Source organism: Harpia harpyja, chromosome 3 (assembly GCF_026419915.1).
Source record: "Harpia harpyja isolate bHarHar1 chromosome 3, bHarHar1 primary haplotype, whole genome shotgun sequence".
In the NCBI taxonomy this organism is placed as follows: domain Eukaryota; kingdom Metazoa; phylum Chordata; class Aves; order Accipitriformes; family Accipitridae; genus Harpia; species Harpia harpyja.
The window spans coordinates 44,507,018-44,531,173 of record NC_068942.1 but is presented as its reverse complement, the minus strand read 5'-3'; the positions used below and the strand labels follow the sequence as shown (position 1 = coordinate 44,531,173).

The 24,156-nt window shown below is 47.5% G+C and overlaps 1 protein-coding gene across 3 annotated transcripts in view; it reads left to right on the top strand.

Annotated features, from left to right (window-relative positions):
• PLEKHD1 (pleckstrin homology and coiled-coil domain containing D1) overlaps nt 1–14,993 on the top strand; it is a 31,368-nt gene extending 16,375 nt beyond the window's left edge. For 2 of the 3 annotated variants that reach the window (XM_052782351.1, XM_052782350.1), the window contains 8 exons: nt 2,162–2,214; nt 4,193–4,287; nt 5,232–5,325; nt 6,663–6,841; nt 7,593–7,725; nt 8,941–9,085; nt 11,694–11,843; nt 12,441–14,993. In XM_052782351.1, coding sequence (XP_052638311.1) covers nt 2,162–2,214; nt 4,193–4,287; nt 5,232–5,325; nt 6,663–6,841; nt 7,593–7,725; nt 8,941–9,085; nt 11,694–11,843; nt 12,441–12,601 — 1,010 coding nt within the window. In that variant the 3' untranslated portion in view covers nt 12,602–14,993. Of the gene's footprint in view, nt 1–2,161; nt 2,215–4,192; nt 4,288–5,231; nt 5,326–6,662; nt 6,842–7,592; nt 7,726–8,940; nt 9,086–11,693; nt 11,848–12,440 lie in introns of all 3 variants that reach the window. The other variant, XM_052782352.1, reaches the window with a different exon arrangement.
• The last annotated feature ends 9,163 nt before the right edge of the window (nt 14,994–24,156 follow it).

Sequence of the window (24,156 nt, the reverse complement as noted above, 5' to 3'; positions counted from 1 at the left end):
AAGTTTGGATGTGCTGATTTCAGCTGCTCACCAGGCAAACAGCCAATACCTTTGTCTCCCTGAATCGCACAGGACTGGTATTTCTGAGGCTGATCGCAGCTTTTCATGCATGAGTTTTGCTCCTCTGGCTGGTTTTTTTGGTCTTTCTCTACTGGGTCTTTGTCTGCATTTGCTCACACTGTTCATATTGGAAGTGGGAGCATTTACGTGGGCTTGTTTGAGCTGTCTAATGGCCATGGCTAATTTGTCATTGCTCTCTCCGTGGGCAACAGAGAGAGAGCATTTGCTCCAGATGAACATAGAATAATTTAGGTTGGAAGAGACTTCTGGAGGTTATCTAGTCTCACATGTAACAATGATCATAATTCAAGTATCGAGGCATGTTCATTCTGGCCTTCTAAGTGCCATTCACCTGTCTGAGCTGATGGATGGGCTCATATGTGAGGCAGGCAGGGAGGAGTGGTTCCACACCTGACAAAGGGATAACGGGGGGTGCTAAGAGGACCTGGAGAGACAGGAGGAAAATTAGAAACAGGAAAGTTTTGTCAAAACTTTATTTTGCAACCACCAGAGCAGACTAAAGAGCCTAAGAAACTAAAGAGGGCCACAGTACAATAAAAGACAAGGTGATGGAGGAATAGAGGAATACACGTTCTGTGGCAAAAAGGAGATATTTGGAACATAAAATATGTATTTCACTGTGTTCTTTGGCCCATGACAAGAACATTTAGAGCTGATCAATTGTCACAGTTGGTTACTTTCTTTTGACAGCAATTGTCTATTTTTTCCTGTATAACTGCTGAGGCTTCTGCCTCATTAGCCTTACCTTCAGTGATCTGTGTCCATCCTGTAGTTAAGCTTTGAGGTCAGGCACTGCTCCTTGCAGCTGGTCGGGGCTCTCTGGAGGAAGCAAACACTGCTCTGGGGAATTCCCTGAATCCTCCTGGAGTTACATTCCACCTGCCCCCCAGCTGGGATCCAGGTTTCTCTTGGGCAGGGACTTTGCAGAAGCCCATCAAGCCCTGGGCTTGCCCCCCCCAGGAGGGGCAGAAAAGGGAAGGTGTCTCTGTGTAATTACAGTGCAGCTGTGCTGGGTCCCGGAAAGGAGAAAGAGGGCAAGAGTGGGAAGGAAAGGCAGCAGTGGTGGTCAGCAGAGCTTTAGAAATATAACACTATTGCTCTGGCACCAGGAGCCCTGCTGTGGGCAGGAGGTAGAGGTCTGCATTCCTCCTAGCAGTAGTAATCCTGCCAGCAGTAGTAATCTCTTCAGGTCCCCAGTAAAAATGGAGCCAGTAACATCCTCCTCGCCTGATATGGGGAAGACTTAATCATAAAGTGCCACAGTGAATGTGACCCTGCTCCCACGGCAGCCAGGTGGCAGAGCTGAGAGCTAAACCCTAGGCTTAACTATGAGAAATGTGTTTCTGTCTAGTTTCCTGCAAGCGTGACTCAGAGCTGCCTAAGGCAGAGCCTCTGTTTAAGGTTAGAGCATAGCACAGTGTATGTACATCAGGTCACGCTGTAAGGATCAGAGCAGAGTCTCTGGTGGGCATGTGTCCTTCTCAGCAGACAAGAGCAACTGATGTTCAGTGGAACTATTCTTTACAGCTAAAAGTTTTGTGACTAAAATAGAGGATTGATTTCTGGGCTTGGCTGGGGCATCCCAAGGTGACAATAGGGAGCTGGTAGTGATGCCGAGGGGGCTGAAGGAGAGGGTGATGAGCTAGGCGGGTAGGGACGGGCACTGAGCTGCAGTAGGAGAACTGACTGCTGGTATGCGGTGTGCGACCCTGTGCACCCGCTTAACCTTTCTGTGCCTCTGCTTCCTCACGTGTGAAGCAGAGATAAGCATGTTTTCCTGATTCAGCTAGAGGATTGCAAAGGTTAGTTCGTTAATGCTCTTTAAGAACATTGAGAGGAAACCTTAGAAGGAGTACACAGCAATATGGTTGTTTAGTTTATTAAGTTATTGGCAGGAGGGAAATTACAGAACATCCCATTAGCGTCATCTCAGCCTTTGGAGCCTCCCAGACAGATACACAGAGAGCAATAGGGAACGCTGCATTTTCAAGCTTCAAACAGTCAGTATTTCAGGCTCATAAATATCCCCAGGATATAAATTGCTTTTCTCTGCATTTTGCCTTTGTGTGTGTGTTTGCAGATAAGCTAATGGAAGAAACAGAAGAGCTGTGTCTGCAGAGGGAGCAAAAAGAGGTAAGTGTTCATCACAAGCCAATTTCGTTTAGCTTCCATGTGGCAGGACTGGGAGGTTGGGAGTTGCTGGTTTGAAGGCATGTCAGGGTTCAGGAAGGGAGGCTGCAGAGCCAAAAGAGTCTCCAGCTAACCTCTGGGCTCTGTGGATGAAGACAGGAATAAGAGCTGTGCCGTGGATGGGTCCTGGAGATGTATCCCTGCTCCCCTTCCCAGGCACTTCCCATGCGGTGTGCTTGTGATTATGTCTCCAGGAGGACCAGGGAGGAAGATCAGATTGAATTCATATTCACTGGGTTGAATTATACACTTGTTCTTTGGTAGATTCAATAAGACTGTGGCAATCAACTTGTTTGCCTCCACAGTTAGAAAGCAAATAAACAGACCTGACATTGTCCTAGTGTAGAGATACTGTTGTGAGAAACAAGGAGCAGCAAAAAGCAATGTGGTTTGTTCTTTGGATGTACCAGAGATGGGGAGAAAAATAAACATTGTGCTAGGGAAAACTCAAGAGAGCTCTCCCTTAAATGTGACTATTAAACCTTAATTTAGCAAGTTTATTATTGTTTTCCAAACTATTCCTAACTTGTATTTGCTTAGTATAATAAAAGTAGCTCATTCTCATATTTGCACCAAATCTATACTGTTTTTCATAGCACCATCATAAAGTTATTGCAAGATAGCTTTGCAAATGGGTTGTCCTATTACACGGTAGGAAAGCGGGCATGGATGTAGACCACCACACTCCAGTCTTGCAAACTGCCGCATGCTCTCTTTTCCAGTTAATCCAAAATGACTGTTGTCCCTCTTTAGCAAAAGACGGCAATGCTGACCTAGGCTTCTCAGGCCTAGGTTTTTCCTGTGTACATTTCTGCAGAGGTAAAGTCCAAAGGTGGCTGGGACACTCCTTCAGGGCTAAGCTACTTCTGCTTTTGCAGGGAGACATCCCTTTCTGGTGAGGTAGCCTGCTGCACAACCCACAGGCGTAGGGAGGGAAATGCCCCTGTCTAAAGACCCTGGAACAAATCTCTGCTCTTACAAAGCCATGCACGGTATCTCCATTGACCACAGAGCAGATGGGGCTGGGTTAGTTTAAAGGAGTTTGGTACTGATGAAGGAATGAATATATAGCTCACTGAGCTCTAATGGTCTGGTCTGCTGTGAGCCTGAAGGCTTCAGGGCAATATGTTGGGAAAGCAGCTTGAACCATGTATCTGCACCATGGAGCAAGAGTCATATTATGAATTTTTCTGGCATCAGTGCTGTTTTGTGACCTACTTTGGCCTGCAGCAGAAGATCTGCCTAGCAGCTACGGCTGCAAGGGGACCTGACCAGCAGCAGGACCCTTGCTGTACTTTGTCCCCATCTCCCTCCATCTGCAGTAGGTCTCGATACAACTGCTTCCTCTAGACTAGGGGAAGAGACTGTTTCACTGCTTGAGGTTAGCTTGTGGCATTCAGTGCTCTTTAAGCTTGGTTTTATTAGCACAAAGATAGCGGCAGGCTGATTAAACTGTGCAAAGCTGTAACTGTGCAGTCATGTTTTCCTGTCCCAATGGGGATGGGAAGTAAGGCTGAGCTAGTAGAAATATCACACTTCAGGTGCAGCAGTGCTGGGGCTGTCATATTCCTGTCTAGGCTTTCTGCACCTGCACATGTGGGTGCCTGGAAATGGTACATGCATGTTGAGTCCAGCTTTCCCAGGGAACTTTGGACCTTCTGTATATGTGCAGCAGAGCTGATCTGTGCAGGGAGCATGTCTGGGATTTCCAGGTGCCTGGTAACCTGACTGGGACTTCTGGATGTCTGGAAATCCTCAACCAACCTTCAATCCCCTCTAATTCCCTCTGGACAAAAGTATGGTGGAATTGGACACCCCATGGCTCTACATAGCTCAGGTTAAAAGTCCCAGGCATTGTTAACAGGGAAGACTTTCCTAACTGTGTCAGCAGAGTACATTCCTGTCTTCTCTTTTGGTCCAGGAACTCGAGCGTCTGAACCAGGTCCTGGAAGCAGAGAAGCACCAGTTTGAAGAGGTGGTACGGGAACTGCGGCTGGAGCAGGAACAGATCAAACGGTAAGGTGGGAAACTGCACAGGGCAGGAAAAGGACATGAACTCCCACACCGGGCAGAAGTGCTGCTGTGGTGATGAATCAAAACAGTTCATAAAATCCACCGATTTTGTGCATGTAGGAAGGAGATAAATGGTATATTGAACAAAACAGGAACGGTTGAGATCTGTTTACCTGCATTTGCTATCGCTTGTGTGACCAATAGAATACAGCTTAGTTTCAATTTTGTGTTCAGGGCTCCAGCAACTTCATTTTCAAAGGGCTGGGACATGATCAAACCCCAGATTAGTTGGGGTAGCATGGCAACGGACAGGTGCTAGAGGATTTCAGAGAGGCAATTAGTTTGATTGACTGACCAGCCATGTGGGCTCCAGACATCTGAATCTGGTTTTCTACCATCAGCTGAATGACACTGGGTGGATGATGAAGTTGCCTCACCAAGAGTAATTTTGTCATTTGAAGAGTTACACTATGCAAAATATGAACAGCAACTTTATTTAAAAAGGGAAGGAGCCAAGTGCTTTGCCCTGAGTGTTGAAAGGGCATGTTTTGCCATTGCCCTCTTTTTTTCCTTTTCTATCCCTAAATAACGTCTCAGAAAAGCCAGTGTGATTTTGCAAACCATTTTTGTTTTCATAGACTACATCTGCTGAGATATGACTGCCCTGTCTGAGCTCTTCCAGTTGCAACTGTGGCCTTGCCCTCGCTAGAGAAGCACGCTAACAGTTGGTTTGGGTTTGATGATCAGGAGGCACAGTAAAGTTCCTGGATGCCTGTAGTGTGTTCAAGGCATGATGCTTCCTGCCAAGCTTCTGACTTTCCAGGGCTGCCTGTACCAACCATTGGTCGCAGGTCCTGCACTAAGAGATCCGCAGCCTGCGCAGTCTGAGCGCAGTCTGTGGGGCTAGAGTTCCCCTGCAATAGCTATCACCCTTTTTGCTTCTTTAGGGAGCTAGAGCTCACAGCCCGCTCCCTTAAAGGAGTGGAAGAAGAAAAGAAAGAGTTGCGAAGCCTGACACAGTCCTTACAGAAAACCCTAGAGGTGAGTGACCACTTCTTCCCTCTGAGCGACAGCATTTTGGGAACAATCCATGCAAACTGACCAGGGCTGAAAGCAATGCTGTCCCATGGAATGAATCTAACATCCACTAGTGCCAGAGTTAAGTCCTGTGCACATGAACGGGTTCATTTGGTAACTGATATGAAGGCCAAAATCCCCTGCAGAAAAGGACTAGAAGTGACACGGAGCCCAGCAGAACCCAACTTCTCTCAGCAGTACCAGTTGATGTGATGTAGGACAATAACAGTAAGTTGCAGTTTGGGAAGCTCAGGCTGAAGACTATGGAGTGACTTTTCACCAGACAGGTAGGCAGGCAGTGAGGGAGGCTGAGGAACCTCCATCTTAGAAGGTTTTCACAACTCGACTGTAGAAAGCCAGAGCTGACCATAACTTGCTGTGTTGACAGACCAGTTCTGAACAGGAGGCTGGACTAGAGCTTACTGGAGGGTCCCTTCCAGCCAACATGGCTCTAAATCTGTGATGGCTTTCTGATTTTTTTTTTTTTTTTTTTTTTTAACTGCAACTCCCTAGGTCCTGGTGGAAGTTGGAGTAGCAGAGAGGCATTCCTTGTTCACAGAAGGGAGCACGGTTCCTGGGGAATCATGTACCACACGGGAATTTAGGCAACAGAGTGTTGATGTATTAAACCCTTTGCTTACTTGATATCACTCTGATGGGTTGGTGGAAAGTGGCTTTTCTAAATGTGTATTGTTTGTGAAATTTCCACACAGCTGGCCTTCTGAAGCCTCAATATCATCCTTAATGTTTGTGTCAGATCCTGCAAGTTTGTTCAAAAATCTGTTGCTGATGTTCCTTTGAGCTCTTCTCCTTGCCTGCAGTTATGGGTATGAAAAAAGAACTGGAAAGCTAGGGAAGGACCATTCATGCCATGCACATTGGACCAAACACTTCACAGGAAAACAGCGTGCTATGTCCTATTGCCCCACAGTTAGAAGTACCACAGAGAGGATGCCTCTAGTTCACACTGAGGAGCAAGGTGAGGAGCAAAGGCAGGGAAGCTGCCTGCATGGGTGATGCACTAGGGAAGCACAAGGCTCCAGACCCTGAGCTGGGTCCTTACCAGCCTATCATGGCAAAGGAGCCTGCAGGTTCTCGCCCCCTTGCACAGTGAAGGCTATGGTGGAGGCTTGCTCCTCGTGAGACAGGTACGAAATGAAAACCAGATTTTGGTATTCCTGTTTTTTAACCTGAATGAAGCATGTGGATGTAATGATGGAGGGACTCAATAGGGAGGAGCCAGGCAGGAACAGGAGCAGAAGTGTTAGACTTGGCTGATACAATCTCTGCCCTTCTTCAAGGAGCTCTCACTGGAAAAGCAGCAAATGCTGGAGATGCTGGAAGAAAACGAGAGCCAGCTCCCACCTCCAACCAGCCCCAGCAAGGAGCAAAGCCCCATCTGGGGACTGCACTGCAGCCTGCGACAGATTGAAGAGAAGATGCAGCAACTTCTGGAGGAGAAACTCCTGGCAGAGAAGAGGTGAAATGGGGACAGGGGCTGTTATGGTGGTGCCAGAGAGAGGAATGCAGGACAAGATGCCATCCAGTGTGAAGAGGGTGGTGGGAAAAGAGGTAGTTTTTTCCCCCTCGCAGGTGGGAGGCGATCAGAAAGGGCATGGCTAAATATTTCCAGGCTTAAAATTAGGATCACTCCAAAACTGTTCCCCTGTTTATCCTGGGACATGCAGAGGCAAGATCCTTTATAATTTCCATTCTTGGGTGCCGCAAAGGGTAGAGGACACTTCTGCCCTGCTCAGGCTTAGTGATGCCAAATGATGTGACTATCTGCTGACTTGCTTTTTGGTTGCCAACACAAGACAAGTCTGGAAGCTTGTCTGGTTCCTATGGCAGGAGTTCAGGTTATAAATGCTTCAGAGGGGACAGAGTGAGGCAGGGCAGCTGAACTTGCTGCTGCTTGGGCTTGCTCCTTTCAAATCAGGACTTAGGCACGTGAATCCATTTGGTGTTCATGGACTTATCCATGAGAAGTGGTTGGTGCTCCTGGACCTCGTCTGGGGGTTGAGAATGTTCCATTCAAGAACTGTCCACCTGGCTTTCACCAGCGATGTCTGTGTTATTGAAGTGAAACACAGACAGTGCTCCTGTTAGTGCCTCTTTGCTCAGGGCAGCCAGGTAGTTAGGCATGCCCCGTCACGATACTGAGCCCCTTCCTTCCTGTGAGCTGTGCTGAGGAGGGAATGGTTGTCTTCCTTTGCTGTGCCGTGCACCAGGATGAAGGAGAATGAGGAGCGGTCCCGAGTGCTGGAGGAGGAGCGGGAGTTTTACTCTTCCCAGTCGCAAGCGCTGCAGAACTCGCTCTCAGAGCTGACTGCGGAGAAGCAGCAGGCGGAGAGAGACCTCAAGGTATCCTCTGTGTATGTTGCGTATTGCTGTCCCTGGGCCCAGGGTTCTCTCGTTTTCTCTTTCAGTTCACCCCCTATCAAGTGGGAGACTTGGTTTTATTTTGTTTTCATTTTGTAGTTGCAAATCTTCATTTGCTGTGCTTTATGCCATGGTAACACGTGAAGTTGCCAGGTTGTATCTATGTAGCACTACCATTTATTTTCTCATTCTGAGGTCTGATTAACCCATTCAGTAGAAGTCTTTTCATTTGCTACTGTGAAAGCATCATCTAAAGATGGAGGGAGGGGAAAAAAGTAAAAGAGGAAAGTAGACACAATCAAGAATAAAGATTATTTCAAAGAGATGCTAATATGGACATTGCAGAACTGAGCAGAAATCTTCCCTCCTCACTTGTGCTCAGAGAATCAATCTTAAGATTTGTAAATCTTCAGGAACCTCTGCATGAACTTGGGTTCAAAAGCAGAGGAATGCAGGTGAGGTACCAGCCCTCCTTCGTTATCCCAGTAATGGAAGATCCCTGAATCTATGCAAAGGTAATTGGACAAAGTATGCTACTTTATTTTAATCTAAATAATGTAAAGGTTATGCTTATTATTGGCTGTTTGACACTTAACCTCCTTCTACAAATATTTCATCCAAAAAAACCCCAATTCTTCATTTTCCTGAACCTCCAAGATTTTCTTATCCTGTCACCTTCCACTTGGCCAAACTAAAACTAAGTTGGCCTAAGCTGTGTTATTCTCATTTGCTAAGCTACTACTGATATTATCCTTTATTTCTAACTTTTCTTGTGTTTTGCTTCTGAAACTAAGTACTGTACACCCCTTTGTGGGAACTGAGGTTTCCTTTATCTCAAGTCTGTCTCACCTGGAAAGATGTCCTCCTGTTCCTGCTCAGTGCAAGTACTTGCATAAGCACAAATTCACGTGTTGAAATACCTCTGATTCCACATTGTTCATACAATGAGAGGGAAGCTGTGAAAATGAAAGTCAGAGTAAAGGAGAATTATTAAAATTATCTGGACTTCTTCAAATTCAGGTTCTGTCTGAAGACGAGGAACGACTTTTATGTTGTCGTACAATATTTCTATTGGTTTTCCTTACTGTTGTCCTTTCATTTTCTTCTGCTTGGTGGGTCCCTCAGAGACCTCGTGAGTTAGCAGGATGGTTATTGAGACACAAGCTGTTTTTCAGCAATGCTTATTCTCTTCCTCAGGCTGAGGTGAAGGTGCGCATGGATCTGGAGAAGAGACTGAGAGAAGCTGAGGAAGCGTTGCAGAGCTTGGAGCAAGGCTTAGACTCTCTGGATTGCAACAAGGAGAAAGAGGAGAAGATGAAAGCAGATGTCAGTAACTTAAGAAGTAAGTCGGTGTCCTGGTTTCAGCTGGGGTAGAGTTAACTGTCTTCCTAGTAGCTGGTACGGTGCTATGTTTTGAGTTCAGTATGCAAAGAATGTTGATAACACACTGATGTTTTCAGTTGTTGCTCAGTAGTGTTTAGACTAAAGTCAAGGATTTTTCAGCTTCTCATGCCCAGCCAGCGAGAAAGCTGGAGGGGCACAAGAAGTTGGCACAGGACACAGCCAGGGCAGCTGACCCAAACTGGCCAACGGGGTATTCCATACCGTGTGACGTCCCATCTAGTATAGGAACGGGGGGGAGTGGGGGGGGGGAATTGCCGCTCAGGGGACTGGCTGGGTGTCGGTCAGCGGCTGGTGAGCAATTGCACTGCGCATCATTTGTACATTCCAATCCTTTCATTATTACTGTTGTCATTTTATTAGTGTTATCATTATCATTATTAGTTTCTTCTTTTCTGTTCTATTAAACCGTTCTTATCTCAACCCATGGGTTTTGCTTCTTTTCCCGATTTTCTCCCCCATCCCACTGGGTGGGGGGGAGTGAGTGAGCGGCTGCGTGGTGTTTAGTTGCTGGCTGGGGTTAAACCACGACATCGGTCATCCATCCTCTCTACTGATGAGCAAGCTCTGAGAGAGGAAATTTTTCTACCCATCTTGTCAGACACAAAAACAAGTTCCCAAATTAGCAAAGCTGCACATAATGTGCTCTCCCAACTCCTTGTACTTCAACAACACCTCCCTTTTGCAGAACCAGAACATGGTATGCAGGCACTTGGTGTTTTGTCCTCAAAGGAGGGCAAAAGTATTCCGGCCTTCCCCACTGAGTGGAAGACAAACCTAGGGGCAGAGATGAGCAAATGCTTTTCAAATTGACAAACAGGGAAGCTGTGGCAGAGCTGTAAAGACTGCCTAGGTCTGAGTTATAGAGAGTCCTCTGGTTCCCCTCAACATAATCTTTTCTCAGTCTTGGTTATGAGAACATCAGCAGTTTTTAAGGAGGACTGTGGTTGCTGTAGCGATGTGCTGGTAGGTGACCCAGCAGGTGAAGTTTGGATCCTTACTCAGAGCTGAATCACTGCCATCAGCCCACCACTACTGTGCTGAGATGACTGCAGTCCACAAGTCAGGTGTAAGACTCGCATTTCACGTTTCCTCACAGTTTATCCTCGTTTCTTTGCCTTTTTTTTTTTTTTTTTTTTTTTTTTTATCGTAAGATGGGGCATTACCCTAGCATCTGGCTTGAGTCAGATTTGGGAATTGACGTTAGCAGCTTCAGTTGGGTGAGTCTTGCTTGTTTCCCATCCTCAAGTATAGTGCAGGGGCAAGCTGTCATGAAGGTGCTGTATCTGTGCAGTTAAGGCTTAATTTCAGTGAAAGGTGGATGTATCAAGCCAATATAGAAAAGTCAAAAAGTCCTGTGGCATTCTGAGCAGTGTTACATATATAAGTATAAATATATGTATAAATAGTTTTTATATATATATGCATCTTTATAATTTTTATATATAAATGCATGTAAATAAAGTAAGTATTATTCAGTAGTTCCTACGTCAGAGTTCTAAACTGAGTCAAAAGGGCATGATTCTGAACTTCAGTCCACTGGCTCAGAGCTGTCGTAAGTAAACAGAGCTAAAGTGCATGTGTTGAGCTCAGTGTTCAACTAGAGCTGAGCTACCTGCACAGGGCATAAGTGAGTAACCTCTGGCACTGAATGTCTCCTGACACTCATTTCCAATCTTAGATTTTGGAGGATGTTATCTTCAAAAGAGTAAAAATGTACTGATGAGCAAAACACTAGAGAAAGTGAGGGACCAGCAATGTTTTCTTTAACATCAATCCCAGCACAGATCCCTCAGTCCTTCCAAGTGTTTCCTGCAGCTCTGCCCTGCCCTTTCATGTAAGAGTTGGGGTGTATTAGCACGTGAGCCCTCTGAACAGCAAGAGACCAGCAACAAGTAGGAGGACAGCAAGACTGGAATGGCAGAAAATATGCTGGTTAGACCATAAGAGGGGGAACGGGTCAGGAAAAGCAGCTTGTGTGGCAGATTGGGACAGAATAACATTGTCAGAGTTTGGACATACGGCTTTGTATGGAGCCTGTAATGTATGTATGTGCTAGTATTTGCTATGCTATGCTATTAAGAAATACCTGGCCACGTATGGCCTGGGTGTGTGTGCCTGTGCCAGTGTTGCCAACACCACCTTTTCTGCAGCTAGATTGACTGGTTTTAGAAGTCCTTCAAAGAAAGTGCAATGAGCAAGGCTTCAGACCCCTCTGTTGCAAGAGAGTGGAGAAGTTTTATCACAATATCAGAGGCTTTTGGCAGTTGAATCATGAGCAGTTGTGGGAATGACTGATGGAGAATGGATGGCTGCAGTTCCTTCTATAATTTGAGTATGCATTTGTTGGGGACTGGAGGTTTTTGTCACTTTGAACTTGTCTATTCTGATGATATTCTGGAGCTTCATGGATTGTTGTTCGTGAAGATCTAGGGAGGTGTTGAACAACATCACCTGGCTCAGCCCATCAGTGAGTGTAGTCCCTTGTGACTGGTTCATTGCTTGAAGTGTCTCTCCAGTCACTGCTCACAGTGGTGTCTTCTCCTCAGAGTTCTTCGAAGAGTGCATCCGCAATGCCGAGCTGGAAGCCAAGATGCCCGTGATCATGAAGAACTCTGTGTATATCCACAAGGCTGCCACTCGTCGCATAAAGAGCTGCCGCTTCCACCGCCGGAGAGCCAGTGCTTCGTGGAATGACTGTAGGTATCAGGCAGCTTCTTACTCTCTATCCTGCAGGAGCAGATATGTGCAGATGGGGCTGACAGAGCGGTAAGGTCTGCAAACATGGTCCATATTTCATATTCCCTAGTAGTAGAATGGAGCTACAGAGAAACTTGGAGCTTTTTTTCCCAGAGAGCAGGCACCGAGTCTGTGTGCTGGTTGCCTGTCTGTTCGTGTATGTCGAAAAGTAACTGCTGTGATGGTGCTGGGCCCCTAAAAAACCATGCTCAAAGCTGACTTCATCTGAATGCTTAATCATAGACTGAGTTAGGTTGGAAGGGAGACCTGGACATCGTCCAATCCAATGCTCAGGGTGGCTGCCTGCAAGGTTAGATCAGGTTCTATGTAGAACCCTAATTCAGGGACAGCTGTAAAGAAAAGTGCGTTTCCATGCTGTCAGCATTTTCCTCCTCTGAAAACAGTAAGGTGAAGCTGTTATAGAGTGCAATGGTTAGCTCATCCCTTGCCAGGCTCTCAGTCATGTTGATCGCATGGCTTGTGCTCTAGTGAAGTTTTGTCTTCAGTTTGTGTCCCTGACAGAAAGTGCTGACCTTTCTGTGCTGATCTTGTTTCAGTGAAGCAGTCCCAGTCCTTCATCTTCTCGCACACAGAAGCTGAAAACATCGAGGAGCTGAAAGAAGCAGCCAAAAGACTGAGCCGGGACCAGCACTTCAGGGAAACTCTTTATCAGATCATGAGGTCGCAAAAGGATGATTCTCTGGGGGATGAAAAGTGACTCTTGTTGGGAGGGGGCTTCTGATCTCAACTTGCCATTCAGCTCCGCAAAAGTTACGCCATTGGGCGCCAGGGTCGGAAGGGAGATTTGCCCTTTGGTGGGGAAAGTGGGGGAAAGTTGTGTGTAGGCAATTCCCTCAGTTAGTGGCTTTACTTTAGTTTGAATGCTCCCTGTAGCCTGAAAGACCTTCTCTGCTGATCACTCCAGATCCGTTTGCTTCAGCTGCTTACGTTAAGCCACGTTTTGCCAAGATACCACGGTCGGTGTTAAAGTGAACCACAGACCGTAGCTTAGGAAGTGCCTCTTCTTTCCTTTCCTGTCTAGTCTGTCTGCCAAACACAAGTGCTTCTGAGAAAGCCCTTTATCCGCCTATGCTCCAGCTAGTGTAACCTCCCCAGTAGGACACAGCTTACCCTGTTCTGCCTGATCCCCTCTAGGAAATGGCTTGCTGCACACCCCCAGTCAATGAGCACTTCGGCGGGGCACGTTTCCTGGCACATTTCCTGAAGACTACAGCAGTCCCAGCCTCCCAAGCACAGGCAATAATATCAAACACAGGGCAACCTCTTGATGCTACATCATTTCAAGCAAACAGTAGCAACACAAGTTGAAGACAACCTGAGGATGCTGTGGATTTGGCTCCAAGGAGGATCGTGTGCAGAGAAGAGCTTATAGGTAACTCAGTGGCATCGATGCAAGCTGGAGGGAGGGTTGTGTTGTGTTGACTGTGGGCAGAACATCCTGGGGCCACCTTTGCACTTTTTTTGCATTGGGACATCTGGCTGTGTCACTGCCAGAAGGAGGAGCAGAGCTGTGAGCTGTGGAAGATGTTATCTATAGGCAGATTCAGTGTGGAGGAACCTTTGACTGAGCTCTGATGGCTTCCTCATCACCTCTGTAAAACAAGCTGGAGGACAGGTGGGTGAGGAGTGTTCAGCAACAAAACCCACTACCGCTTGGAGAATTAAACATTGTCAGCAGCAAGCTGTCAGGGCTGTGGAGGTGGGGAAAGTCATCTCTGTATGTGCTGCAGTGAATAGCCTGTACTCAAGGCTTTGTACTGCTCTCTGCCAGTCCTCTTAATTGCAATCCAGGCTATCATGGTCAAACTGGGACCTCTGGCAAGTCAAGGCTGGACTGGGAGAGGCGCTGTGGACAGCCTAGTCAGAGTTGGGCTTCTGGCTGGCCTCTGTCCCCTCCCAAGTGCTCACCAGGTGGTTATTGCAGGGGAGGATTTGCCCTGCTTGTGGTCATCTTGTATGTTATAGGAGAGGAATCCCTTTGTTGTGGAAACCTTGCAGCCTCTCCCACCTGTTTTAAACAAGCAGCTGGCTAATAATTACCCATGCTATAGTAACAGCACTGCCTGGTGCCTACAGAGCATGTGACAAGCACGCTCAGAGTGATGCTGTTATCCCCGTGGTATAAATTGGGAAACAAAGGAATAAACAATTCAAAGGTGAATGAAATTAGCAACAGAGGTACAGTTAGGGCTCAGGGGGTCTTAAGTGCAGATTTACCAAGGCTTTCAGGGCTGTAACCCTCATCAGTACCCCTGGGTATTACATATGTCCAGTGACACTGGGGTAGCTGCTTACCTCTCCCATGCAGACTGTGACACTGTCCAGTCCCAGGCTTTGGCTGCTGGCCACCTAAGTCATTCCCTACCAATTCAGTGCTGTTTCTAGGGAGAAGTCAAGGATGAGGCTGGGAAGGGAGCCCTGGCTTGTCAGCCAGAGGAGAGGCGTTGATGCTGGGTGGAGGAGCGTACTGGGAGGGTGTGATGCTCCTGGAAGCAGTTCCTCTGGTGTGACCAGAGGAAAAGCATTGAAGGCACAGCCTGTACTTTCCATTTCAGGCAGTTGCTGACCAGAATCCTTCTGCCAGGCAATGGGAGGTTTTATAGAATCAGAGGGTCCAGCACTGAAGGCTGACATTTTTGTGATGACAGGTCATGCGATAGGAAAAGAGAATTTGCATCCCTCCTTAGCTAATATACCTGATCCTTCTGTGGTTTTTCCACTTGTGGTTGCGTGCTAGAAAGCCACAAATGAATTCTTGCTCCTACAAGGCTGAAGGGCTGTGAGAAAGCAATACAGAGCTGGTTTTCCCCTTTACACTGTCCTCACATCATCTCTGGCTATTTTCCAGTTACAAGGTCTATACTATGTGATGCTGGAAGGGACAGAAAAAAGGACACCCAGGGAGGGTATCTGTAATTCAGGCAGTTAGGAAAATCACTTTGTGGCTTGTGAATGCAGCACCTTTGATCTATTACCATCAAAAGCCACAATATCAGACTTTACAGAAGTATTGTACTCAGGAGGTAGCCACATCGGGTCTTCCTTTACTGTGCATATTGACAGCAATAAAAAAATAAAAGTTATGCTAACACTAGAGTGAATTCCTGTGTGTTCTTGATACACTGTCACTGAAATGATGTTAAATTGCCTCTGCAGGAGTTGATACAAATCATTGTGACATGCTCATTTACTGCCAGTGCACTTCCTCTGCTTCACTGAGTTGTTGTGTTACGTGCTTAACATCACTTCTCAAAAGGACTGGCTGGATGTAAAATGCTTTCACCCTTGCTACCCTCTTCCACTTTTGAAATGTGTATAAAGTTAAAGCCAGGACATATGAAAACCAAAGAAGAAATCTCCTACTCGCTAACCTGAAGCCAGTGAGAAGCTCTCTGTGTAACCAGCAAGGCATGCCCTAAGCCACCTGCGACGAGGTGCTTGCCATCAGTTGTTCCTTGCTGCAGATACTAGTCCTGCAGAGGAATCTACTGCCCTGTAAGCTCCCTGGCAGAGTCAGCACAGAGCTGGGCCTATGTACCATAGCATCTTAATTAAGTGACTGTCTCCTTATTCTGTTTGAAAGGACACAGAGTTACTGATTTCAATGTTATCTGTGTATTTTCAATGCAATGCAGTAACAGGAAGATGGCTTATGGAGCAACCCATCTCTGTTCAAATAACCTCCACTATCAAATTGCTTTCTCCTGCTGGGAAAACTGGGAATGGGATGAGAATTCCCTCCACTGAGGAGAGTTCCCTAAATTGTTCCCTCACGTCCGAGGATAGGAGAAGATATAGGATGGTTTGCACCTCTAAGATTTCTCTTCAGAAGTTGCAGAACAGCTAGACCGGCTCTGAAGAGCCTGTGGCTGTTCTTCCACCACCTCCACCTTCTGGCTATCATCTGGGAACTTCTCTTCCCTCTAAAGACTTTCCCTATTGTCCCCTTCAGAGACACTTTAAAATATGAGTTTCATTTGCAGCTACTGCCAAATGTGAAGCCTGCTGATTCTTGTCTTCTTTTCACAGTGTGAATGGTGGCTCCCACTAAGGTCAATTTAAAGATTAATTTCATCCTCCACATAAGATGCACAAAGCCTCCAGGCTGTTTCAGTCCCTGGTGTAGAAGAGTGGTTTCTGCTGAAGGACAGGGCTTTGGCAGCTTCCCTGGTGCTCGCTGCCCCAAGGCTTTGCTCTTGCACAGAAGTAAATGGCAGAGAAAGGAAGGCAGCGCCAGCCCCGCTGCCTCCAATATGTGCTGCTTCTAAAGCAGAGAAAGTGGACAAGAAATGGAAACTGCCCTCAAGGTCAGAAGTCAATAATAAAGGATAAATGGTTGCTGGTGCGTGTTATGCATTGCTGTGCACGGCACACAAGTGATACAGGCTGGCAGCGATTTTCAGCTACAGATTATGGCTTGCTTTTAGCTCAAGATGGTAGGCAGGCTTTCTGCTTAGGACATGAGTGTAGCCTTAGTGGATCTCTTTGGAAATAAGATGATAGTTTTTCACAGAAATAGTCTGTTTGGAATGCTTTTCAATGCAGTCACTTTTTGTGATTACTAGAGGGACAGAAGATGGCTTGTGTTGTGTCTAGTAAGGAGAAGTTTGCTCCCAGGAAGGTGGCCATGCTCTGAAAGTTTTGTCCAAGGCTTAGCTTCAGGCGGGTCCTGGGGCTTGCCTGGACACTCAGTGCTCCTTTGTGCTGGTGTGACTGTGAAGGATGCTACTGGTTTTTAGCATCTTCTACCTGATGCACTTGGCAAAAGGACAATTCTTCAGTTTTTCACCTAGTCCATCCACAATTTGTTATCCACCTAGTTTGAGTGTGGCCATGAATGGGAGAAATGACGAAGCCAGAGGAACTGGCTGTAGTTGGTCACCTGCAAGCTGGGTCTGAGGTGGCCTGTTGGGGTGACAGACAGTCACCATGAGCAGGGCCACGTGGAACCTTGAGCTCAGCAACCACGTGTGGTTTGTTGAACAACCTTCAGTGCCTTTCTGCCCACTGAGATAACATCCCTTTGAGTAACATTTACTTCTTACTGCAGGCTTAGCTCCAAAGTTAAAATGGAGAAAGATCCAAGTGAGTACTCAGTCAGGTCTGTGAGTCCTTTCTGCTCCTTTTTGCCACCAGTACTAAGTGCAGGATATGCTGTAGTGCTGGAACCAACATTTTTTTTTTTTTTTCTTTTTCCTCCCAATGTTAGCAGATCTGGCACTTCAGAGGAAGAAAAATTGTAAAGGCCATTTTGTGGGGGTAGCAAAGGCACCTTTTGCTAACTCAGAGGTGTTGCAATAAATAACTTGGCAGGGTCATGTGTTCTTATTTTGCTATATCATGAAAAGTGCAAACTTTGCATTGCTTAAAATAATAAGTGAACACCGCTTACCCTTGAGTTCTTCTTGACTGCACCCCTGCCTCAAACCTCTCTGTGGAAACCACCCAAGAGCAGAGGAACAAGTCCTCTCCTAGAGCTGCTGCTCCCATCAGTTTGTTCATCATTAATTCTGGGGGGCAGGAGAGAGGTCCCTCCATAAGTCAGTGGCTGCCTGCAGGAGAAGCCGGCCCCTGTTCCTCTGGCATGAGGAAAACAGGTTCTGGTTGTTGTTGTTGTCTTATTTTGTTCTAAGCTCTGCAAAACAGGAGTTAAATATTTTTAGCATTTCCATTTTAATAAGGGGGCTTGAAAATGAGCTATTTATGGTGGATGTGAGAAAACTGACTTGCTGTAATGGGATTAGGCCCTGTTCAAAAAAGGTGCTGGCACTCTCAGCCTTGATGGAAGTATGGCTGCAGGCTTGTGTTAGAGTCACTGCTGAAAGCACAGCCGTGAACAGGGCAGTAGCACGTATGGCAGAGCTCTGCCTTTGGGATGGTTCACAAGCACTCAAGGACCCTAGGTGACAGAGGTAGGGTCTGCTCTCAGGTGCACTCATCTCAGTGGCATGTGATGCTGTGAGAAGAATTTAAATGACATGGCAAGAAGGTGGGAATGCTGTGGCTTTTGTAGCAAAAGGAGCAGGCTTACTGTAAAGATTGCCAGAGAGAATGGATTGTAACTCACTTGGGAATAGCCACTGCTTTCATTTCTCCTTTCCTTTCCTGATTCTGCCGGAGGCACAACACTTGTGTTTGCTGCGTGTGAGAAGAAGGTGAGGAGGCTTCACCAGGAATGAGATTGAAAGATAGGAGTGCAGCAGATGTGACTGAAAACTAGAGCACTGCTGATAGTGGGTTGGTGTGTTTAAAAAACAAATGAACAAAAGTGTGTGCTATGGCAAGTGCATCTCAATAAGCAAAAGACAGCTGTCCTGTTTCTCAGTATGCAAAAACCACCTTGGTTTGCTCTGACCCATGAAGGGATGCGGGGAGTAGGAGTAAAGCCAGGCACTCTCTTTTTCTTTCTGCTTCTGCTCCTAAATTTCTCTTCTTGTAGTTTCTCCCTGCACATAAATACAGAGCAGGTATGGTGTAATGTGGGACTTATTTTAGATTAAGAGAAACAATGTGCAGGTAGAGCTGGCTTTCCTCCCTGTGTAGGGGGAACACGTGCTCCAAAACGAGGACAGAAAATTCCCAGCCATTCAAAGGTACCATAGCTGGGTAAAATAAGAGTGCTTATCACGTGTGCCAAGCTTCGATGAGGAGCAGTAGCAGGACACTCTGTATTCAGAGTTGAAGCCAGCCTGCAGCAAGGGAAGATGAGTTTGGAGAAGGAGAAGTTTTAGCCCCTTGCTTTGGCTGATGCTGAAGGAGCTAGAAGAGAACGTGTCCACTAAGTCCATGTTCTCCTTTTAGCTTGTGGTTGGCTCCTGGTGCTAGCATGGGATTAGGTTTGGTGGCTGCTCACCACACAGAAAATTCCTCCTGCTGTGACCAACTGCTGCTGACTAACAGCCTTGTTCAAAAGCATTGGTGGTGGTTGTGGCTCCAGGGAGCACCCTCAGACCTGTATACAGCAAAGGACGTGCATGACACCCCTCCCAGCTAAACTCACAGGGGCTCAACGTCATGGGAGACTTTGGCTTCCCCTTGCAAGTGGGCACGAGCTCATCTTGCAGCTCTGTGCTGGCACCCAGGAGTGGAGAGCCCACTGCTCGAGCTGCTCCTGCATCCCAGCCTCCCCACTGCCTCTGGCCTCTTGGATCCCAGCATGCCAGGGCAGACCTCCGCCACTGAGCTTTCATCCAGCAGCGGCAGTGTGGAAGGAGGGGATTTAATAAGGCAGCCTTAGGAAAGACCATTGGGAGCAGGCATGGGAGCTATTCCATTTGCTTCCTGGAGGGAGAAGAGCATCTCCCTGTCCCTGCCCCTATAGCACCCTGCTATAAGCACCCTGTTTGGATCCTAGGTGCAGTGCAGGGAGGATCCAGAGGCTGGCTGTCAGAGGAGCTGCATGTGGGCTCTGCTTCATTCCCAGACCAGGACAGGAGAGTACTGGAAGGAAAGAGCAGACCTAGCAGGGAAGCAAAGAATAGCTGTTGTGGATAGCATCCTGCAAAGGAGTAAAGCATCCCGATAATCTTCTTTTCCTTGTCCAGACAGGAGGGAGCAGACCCGAAAGATGTTTCTGGGCCTTGGTTCTGGTGCATTCCCTGTACCAGGAGTTTTTGTTCTGTCTGTACTTGAAGAGGATTACAAAGTTAGTAAACAAATACTGCTTTACACGAGGAACATCCCCTCCCTCTGCCTCCCTGCCATCCAGCTCTCCCCAGCTCCGAGCGGAATTGCAAAGGGCAAGCTGGCTTCTCCTTGCCTTCTCCTCCAGCCCGCTCCCTCAGCTTTCCATTTGTTCTTTTTTGGCTAATTGTGGCTATCTCCCCGAGGTGGAAATTAGCATCATCCCGGCAGGCTCTGTGGCACCTGGGAGCGGTGGAAGGATGGTGCTGCCCCAGGCGGAGAGGAAGCCCACCCTGCCATAGTGGAGCTGGAGAGCCGCTCCCCTTGGAGAGTGCAAAGGAGGTGAGACGTGGCTTGCAGACGGTCGTAGCTGCTCATGCCTTTTTCATAATGCTGGCTTTCTGTCTAGAAAATATTATTCATGCAACTCGCAAAGTCTTTCAGACTTGAGTGTTTCATGCAGAAAATGCGTAGAGATGGGCAGTGAACACCCCGGGCTGTTAACCAGGTGCTTTCGTTCCCTGCTTCACAGCCCACCTCACATGTGGCTTTGGGCCAAGCCCTGCGGGTGCAAAGGTGGGCAGGGAGGTGCCTGGTCCCCCCTTACCTTGCAACCTGCAGCGTAGGCCCTTTCGGGGTCTGTGCACTAGGTCTTGTCCCAGTGTGTTTCACAGGGGCGAGGGGCAGGCTGAGGAACCAGTGCCTCCTCCAAACCAGTCTGAGCCTCTGCTGGGAGGCTCAGAGGGTCTGCACTTCAGCGAGTTGGCTGACGTCCTGTCCCCCTTGCAAGCTGCTAACGAGCGCTGAATCCGACTCGCCTCTCCCCCAGCCTGTATTCACACACATATACATACATATGTGCACACGCATGCTTATTTATACACACATACATAAAAAACCCAATGTGCATTAAATGTATAGCTCAGATGTATGTCATCTATCGAAAGAAATATTTCATAATGAGGTCTTTTTTTATTTTTCTTGTTTTGCCTGAAAATAATTTGCCCAAAAATAATTTCTGATTTTTCCTCTCATTTTCTTTCCTCATAGGCAGAGAGCAAACCAGAAAGTTTTACCTTCAGGTGAAACATGGTGTACTTTATAACTGAAGGTCACCCTGGAGGCTGTGTCTCTACTGTAGCTGCCATTGCCAGACCCACAGAGAAAGCCGCACGTGGGCAAACAGCCTGTTAATCCTGCATGTAGGGACACTTCTGCTCCTCCACCCAGCAGCAGCCAGGTCAACCGTGGCCTCGTTTTTCCGAGCCTTTCAGCGTCCTGCTCGAGACATGCAGCTGAGCATCTCTCCGGCTCCCCTGGATGAGGGTTGGTGGTGGCCGGTCCCTGCTGGCATGGCTGGGTGCGCAGCTCCCATGTGCAGAGCGGTGCTGGTGAAGAGGGCGAGCAGCCCGTCCCAGGGCAGGGGCTGGGGCCTGAGGCTCAGGGCTAACGCGGGTCTTGAAGTTAGCGTGTAGGAAGCCTGATGTGCCCTTTTCCTTGCTGCTGCCTTTCTCTGGATAAACAGTCTCAAATCATGAGAGCTATAAAACTAGCACGTTTCCTAGCGCTAGCATCATGTAAATAAGTCAGGTCAGACAGCTGGCACGCCAGAAATTTACTCAACATTTTCCTATCTGCACGATTTAACAAAATACAACTATATCCTAAGAGCCCTGGAAACGCATCCCTCTTACATGCATCAGGGATGTTTTAGGTATCTCTGAATGTCACGGAGAAGAAAACAAATAACAGTTTCCTTGGAGGAGGTGGTGTGTGTGTCCCAGACAGTGAGCTTGTGGGGAAGATGAAGAGAGAGTGCTGCTGAGTTCCTGTAGCTGCGGTGCAGCAAGGAAGAGGTGGTGTTATAAAGACACATTTCCTGATTTAAGGCACTGAATAAATTTGAATTGTTTTGCAGAATAATTGGCTTGTACTTACTACTGCTGTAATGGGATAGCCAGAGAAGCAGAAGCCGTGGCTGCTTCTGCAGCAGGAGACATCAATTATGGAGGAAGGAGGACGTGTTGTATAAGGTCAGGAGACAGTAGGACAGACAGGACTATATTCTGCTTTTTCTCTGCCTGTCCAGGTGATGTTTGCCATGGTAGGGTGTGCGTTCCCAAGGTAATGTGAAATTAATCCTGTCTCCTTTCTAAGGAGAAGTGGGTCAGTATTTGCCATCCCCGCTGCCCAGATACCACAGCCTACCATGTTATGGATGTTAATTACAGTAGTAAGGTCATAACTTCAGGTGACTTTCTGGAGGCTGCGTGTGGAGAAATGTAAATTATACAGAAGTGGGATGTGGGTACTCATCTTTGGATGGACAGCTGCACCAAAGATAAATCAGATTTTATCTTATGGAATTTCTTTTCTCCTTAATCTTCAGAGATTTATTGAAAAGCTTAAGGTTAGAAAAGAACCATTAGAGCCTCTAATCTCTTCTTCTGTCTGCCACAGACAAGTACATTTCACCTACTTACCACTGGGTGAATTTTAGTGTTATTCTAATCCACGGCGAGAAAGTCTTGGGAACAGGATCTGCAGCACATGGCCTCTGGCACTTACTGGGGATTTCCCCACCTGCATTAATGCTGCCTGGACCGACACACACCTAAACACCAGCGCCCCAGCACGGACCCTCCAGGATGTGTGCACGAGCAGCAGCCAGCTGGGGAGCACGTGGACTGGCAGGCCTCCGCAGCTTGGCTGTGCCTGGAGAGCTGGAAGGCAGAAGGGTCCCCAAGGGAAACCTGGCAAACCCAGCTGGCAGTGCTGGAGCCAGGGGAAGGAGAGGAACTGAGGTGCTTGGTGTGAGGGAGCCTGTCTCGCACAGCAGGAAGGAGCTTCAGGCCGCACCATTTTTCATGGTGCTGGGACCACTAACAGGGAAAAGAAGGAAAGCAGTGGCTGGCCCAGGCTCCTCACACTCACTGCTGGAGGGGCTGTATTTAATCATGTACATTTTCCAAAGGCTGTTTGTATCTGAACATATACGGACCATTTTTTTCAGGAAGATGTATTGTTATCTGGGCTAGTTGCTGTAGTTGCTGTAGGCTGGTGAATCCACTGGAAGAGATGATCCTCTTCTTGGTGGCCATGCTGTCAGCTGGAGCATGGTGGAGATGTGGAGAAGTCATGACTAAAGTCTACTTGTAGGGAAGAGGTAAAGCTCAATGAAATGGGAAAACTAGTCTAAGCAGAGGTGCCAGGCTTGAGCTCTGTGGGAGGCGAAGGCAGCTCATGCCATCCCCCAGCTGACCTGGCGAACTTGTGTAGCCATTGCCCTTTCTGGGAAGCAGCTCCTAACTTGGCCGGAACAATCTCTGGGGTACGTCCCCAGCCACAGCCTGCAGCAGCACCCCTGTGGAGAGAAGCACACAAAGGAGAGGTAGAGCAGTGCTTGATTTCCACATGGTTGAAAGGGTTCCTTGCGCATCTGTGCTCTAGAGCAGAGATGTGGTCTTTTGTGAAGGGGTTGTCCAGCTTTCTGCTACAGCCAAAGTGTCATTGAGGCTTGGGTTGTGGTGGCTGCAGATCCTGGGGCTGCAGGGACAGCAGCCGTGGGAGGGACGCTGAGGAGACAGGGCCCCTAGCAGGCTGCAAGGCAGACAGCTCTCAAATGCACTTTCCTCCATCTCTGCTCTTGAGAGTCACTTAATGGAGCGAGGGAACTTTTTTTTCCTAATTAAGAACAATATAGAAATATACGTAATATCAGATTTCCCCAAAGGCACAGAGAAATGCAGGTGGGAAAGGGAGGGAAGCTGAGGAGCAACAGCCGAGCAGAAAATCCTAAGCTTTATTAGTGCTCTGTTTTCCATATGGAGCACCGTGGGGTTTTGTCTTCTTTGCCTGAGATGAGAGATGGGAAAAAGGACCTTTATTTGCAGCTATCTCAACCAGACCCCTTGCAGGGCAGGCAGGTTACTTATTCCACTTGCCAGTCCTGCCTGTGGTTTGTTTAAATAGCTCTCTGTGTCTCTGCTGTGCCTTAGCTGTTGGTCTGGAGCTGTTGGGGGTGGGTGTGTGGAAAGGGCACTGATGCCTGTGCCCTGCCCCAGGAGGATGAACAGCATCCCCCTCTTTGGGGGACACGCACTCTTCGGATGCAATGCATTCAGCTCAAAAAGCTTCAACTACCAACCTGCTCATCCAGCCTGCTTTCCTAAGAAAATGAAGTGTCGGCAGTTGCTCTGTCTCTCCCACTTGCCCACAGTTGTGACCTTTGTCCACCAAGCTTAAGAGACACAGAGATCTCAAAAATAGAATCATAGAATCATTTAGGTTGGAAAGGACCTTTAAGATCATTGAGTCCAACCGTTAACCTAGCACTGCCAAGTCCACCACTAAACCATGTCCCTAAGTGCCACATCTACATGTCTTTTAAATACCTCCAGGGACAGTGACTTCACCACTTTCCTCGGCAGCCTGTTCCAATGCTTGACAACCCTTTCGGTGAAGAAATTTTTCCTAATAGCCAATCTAAACCTCCCCTGGCGCAACTTGAGGCTGTTCCTTCTTTTCCTATGACTTGTTACTTGGGAGAAGAGACCAACACCCACCTCGCTACAACCTCCTTTCAGGTAGTTGTAGAGAGCGATAAGGTCTCCCCTCAGCCTCCTTTTC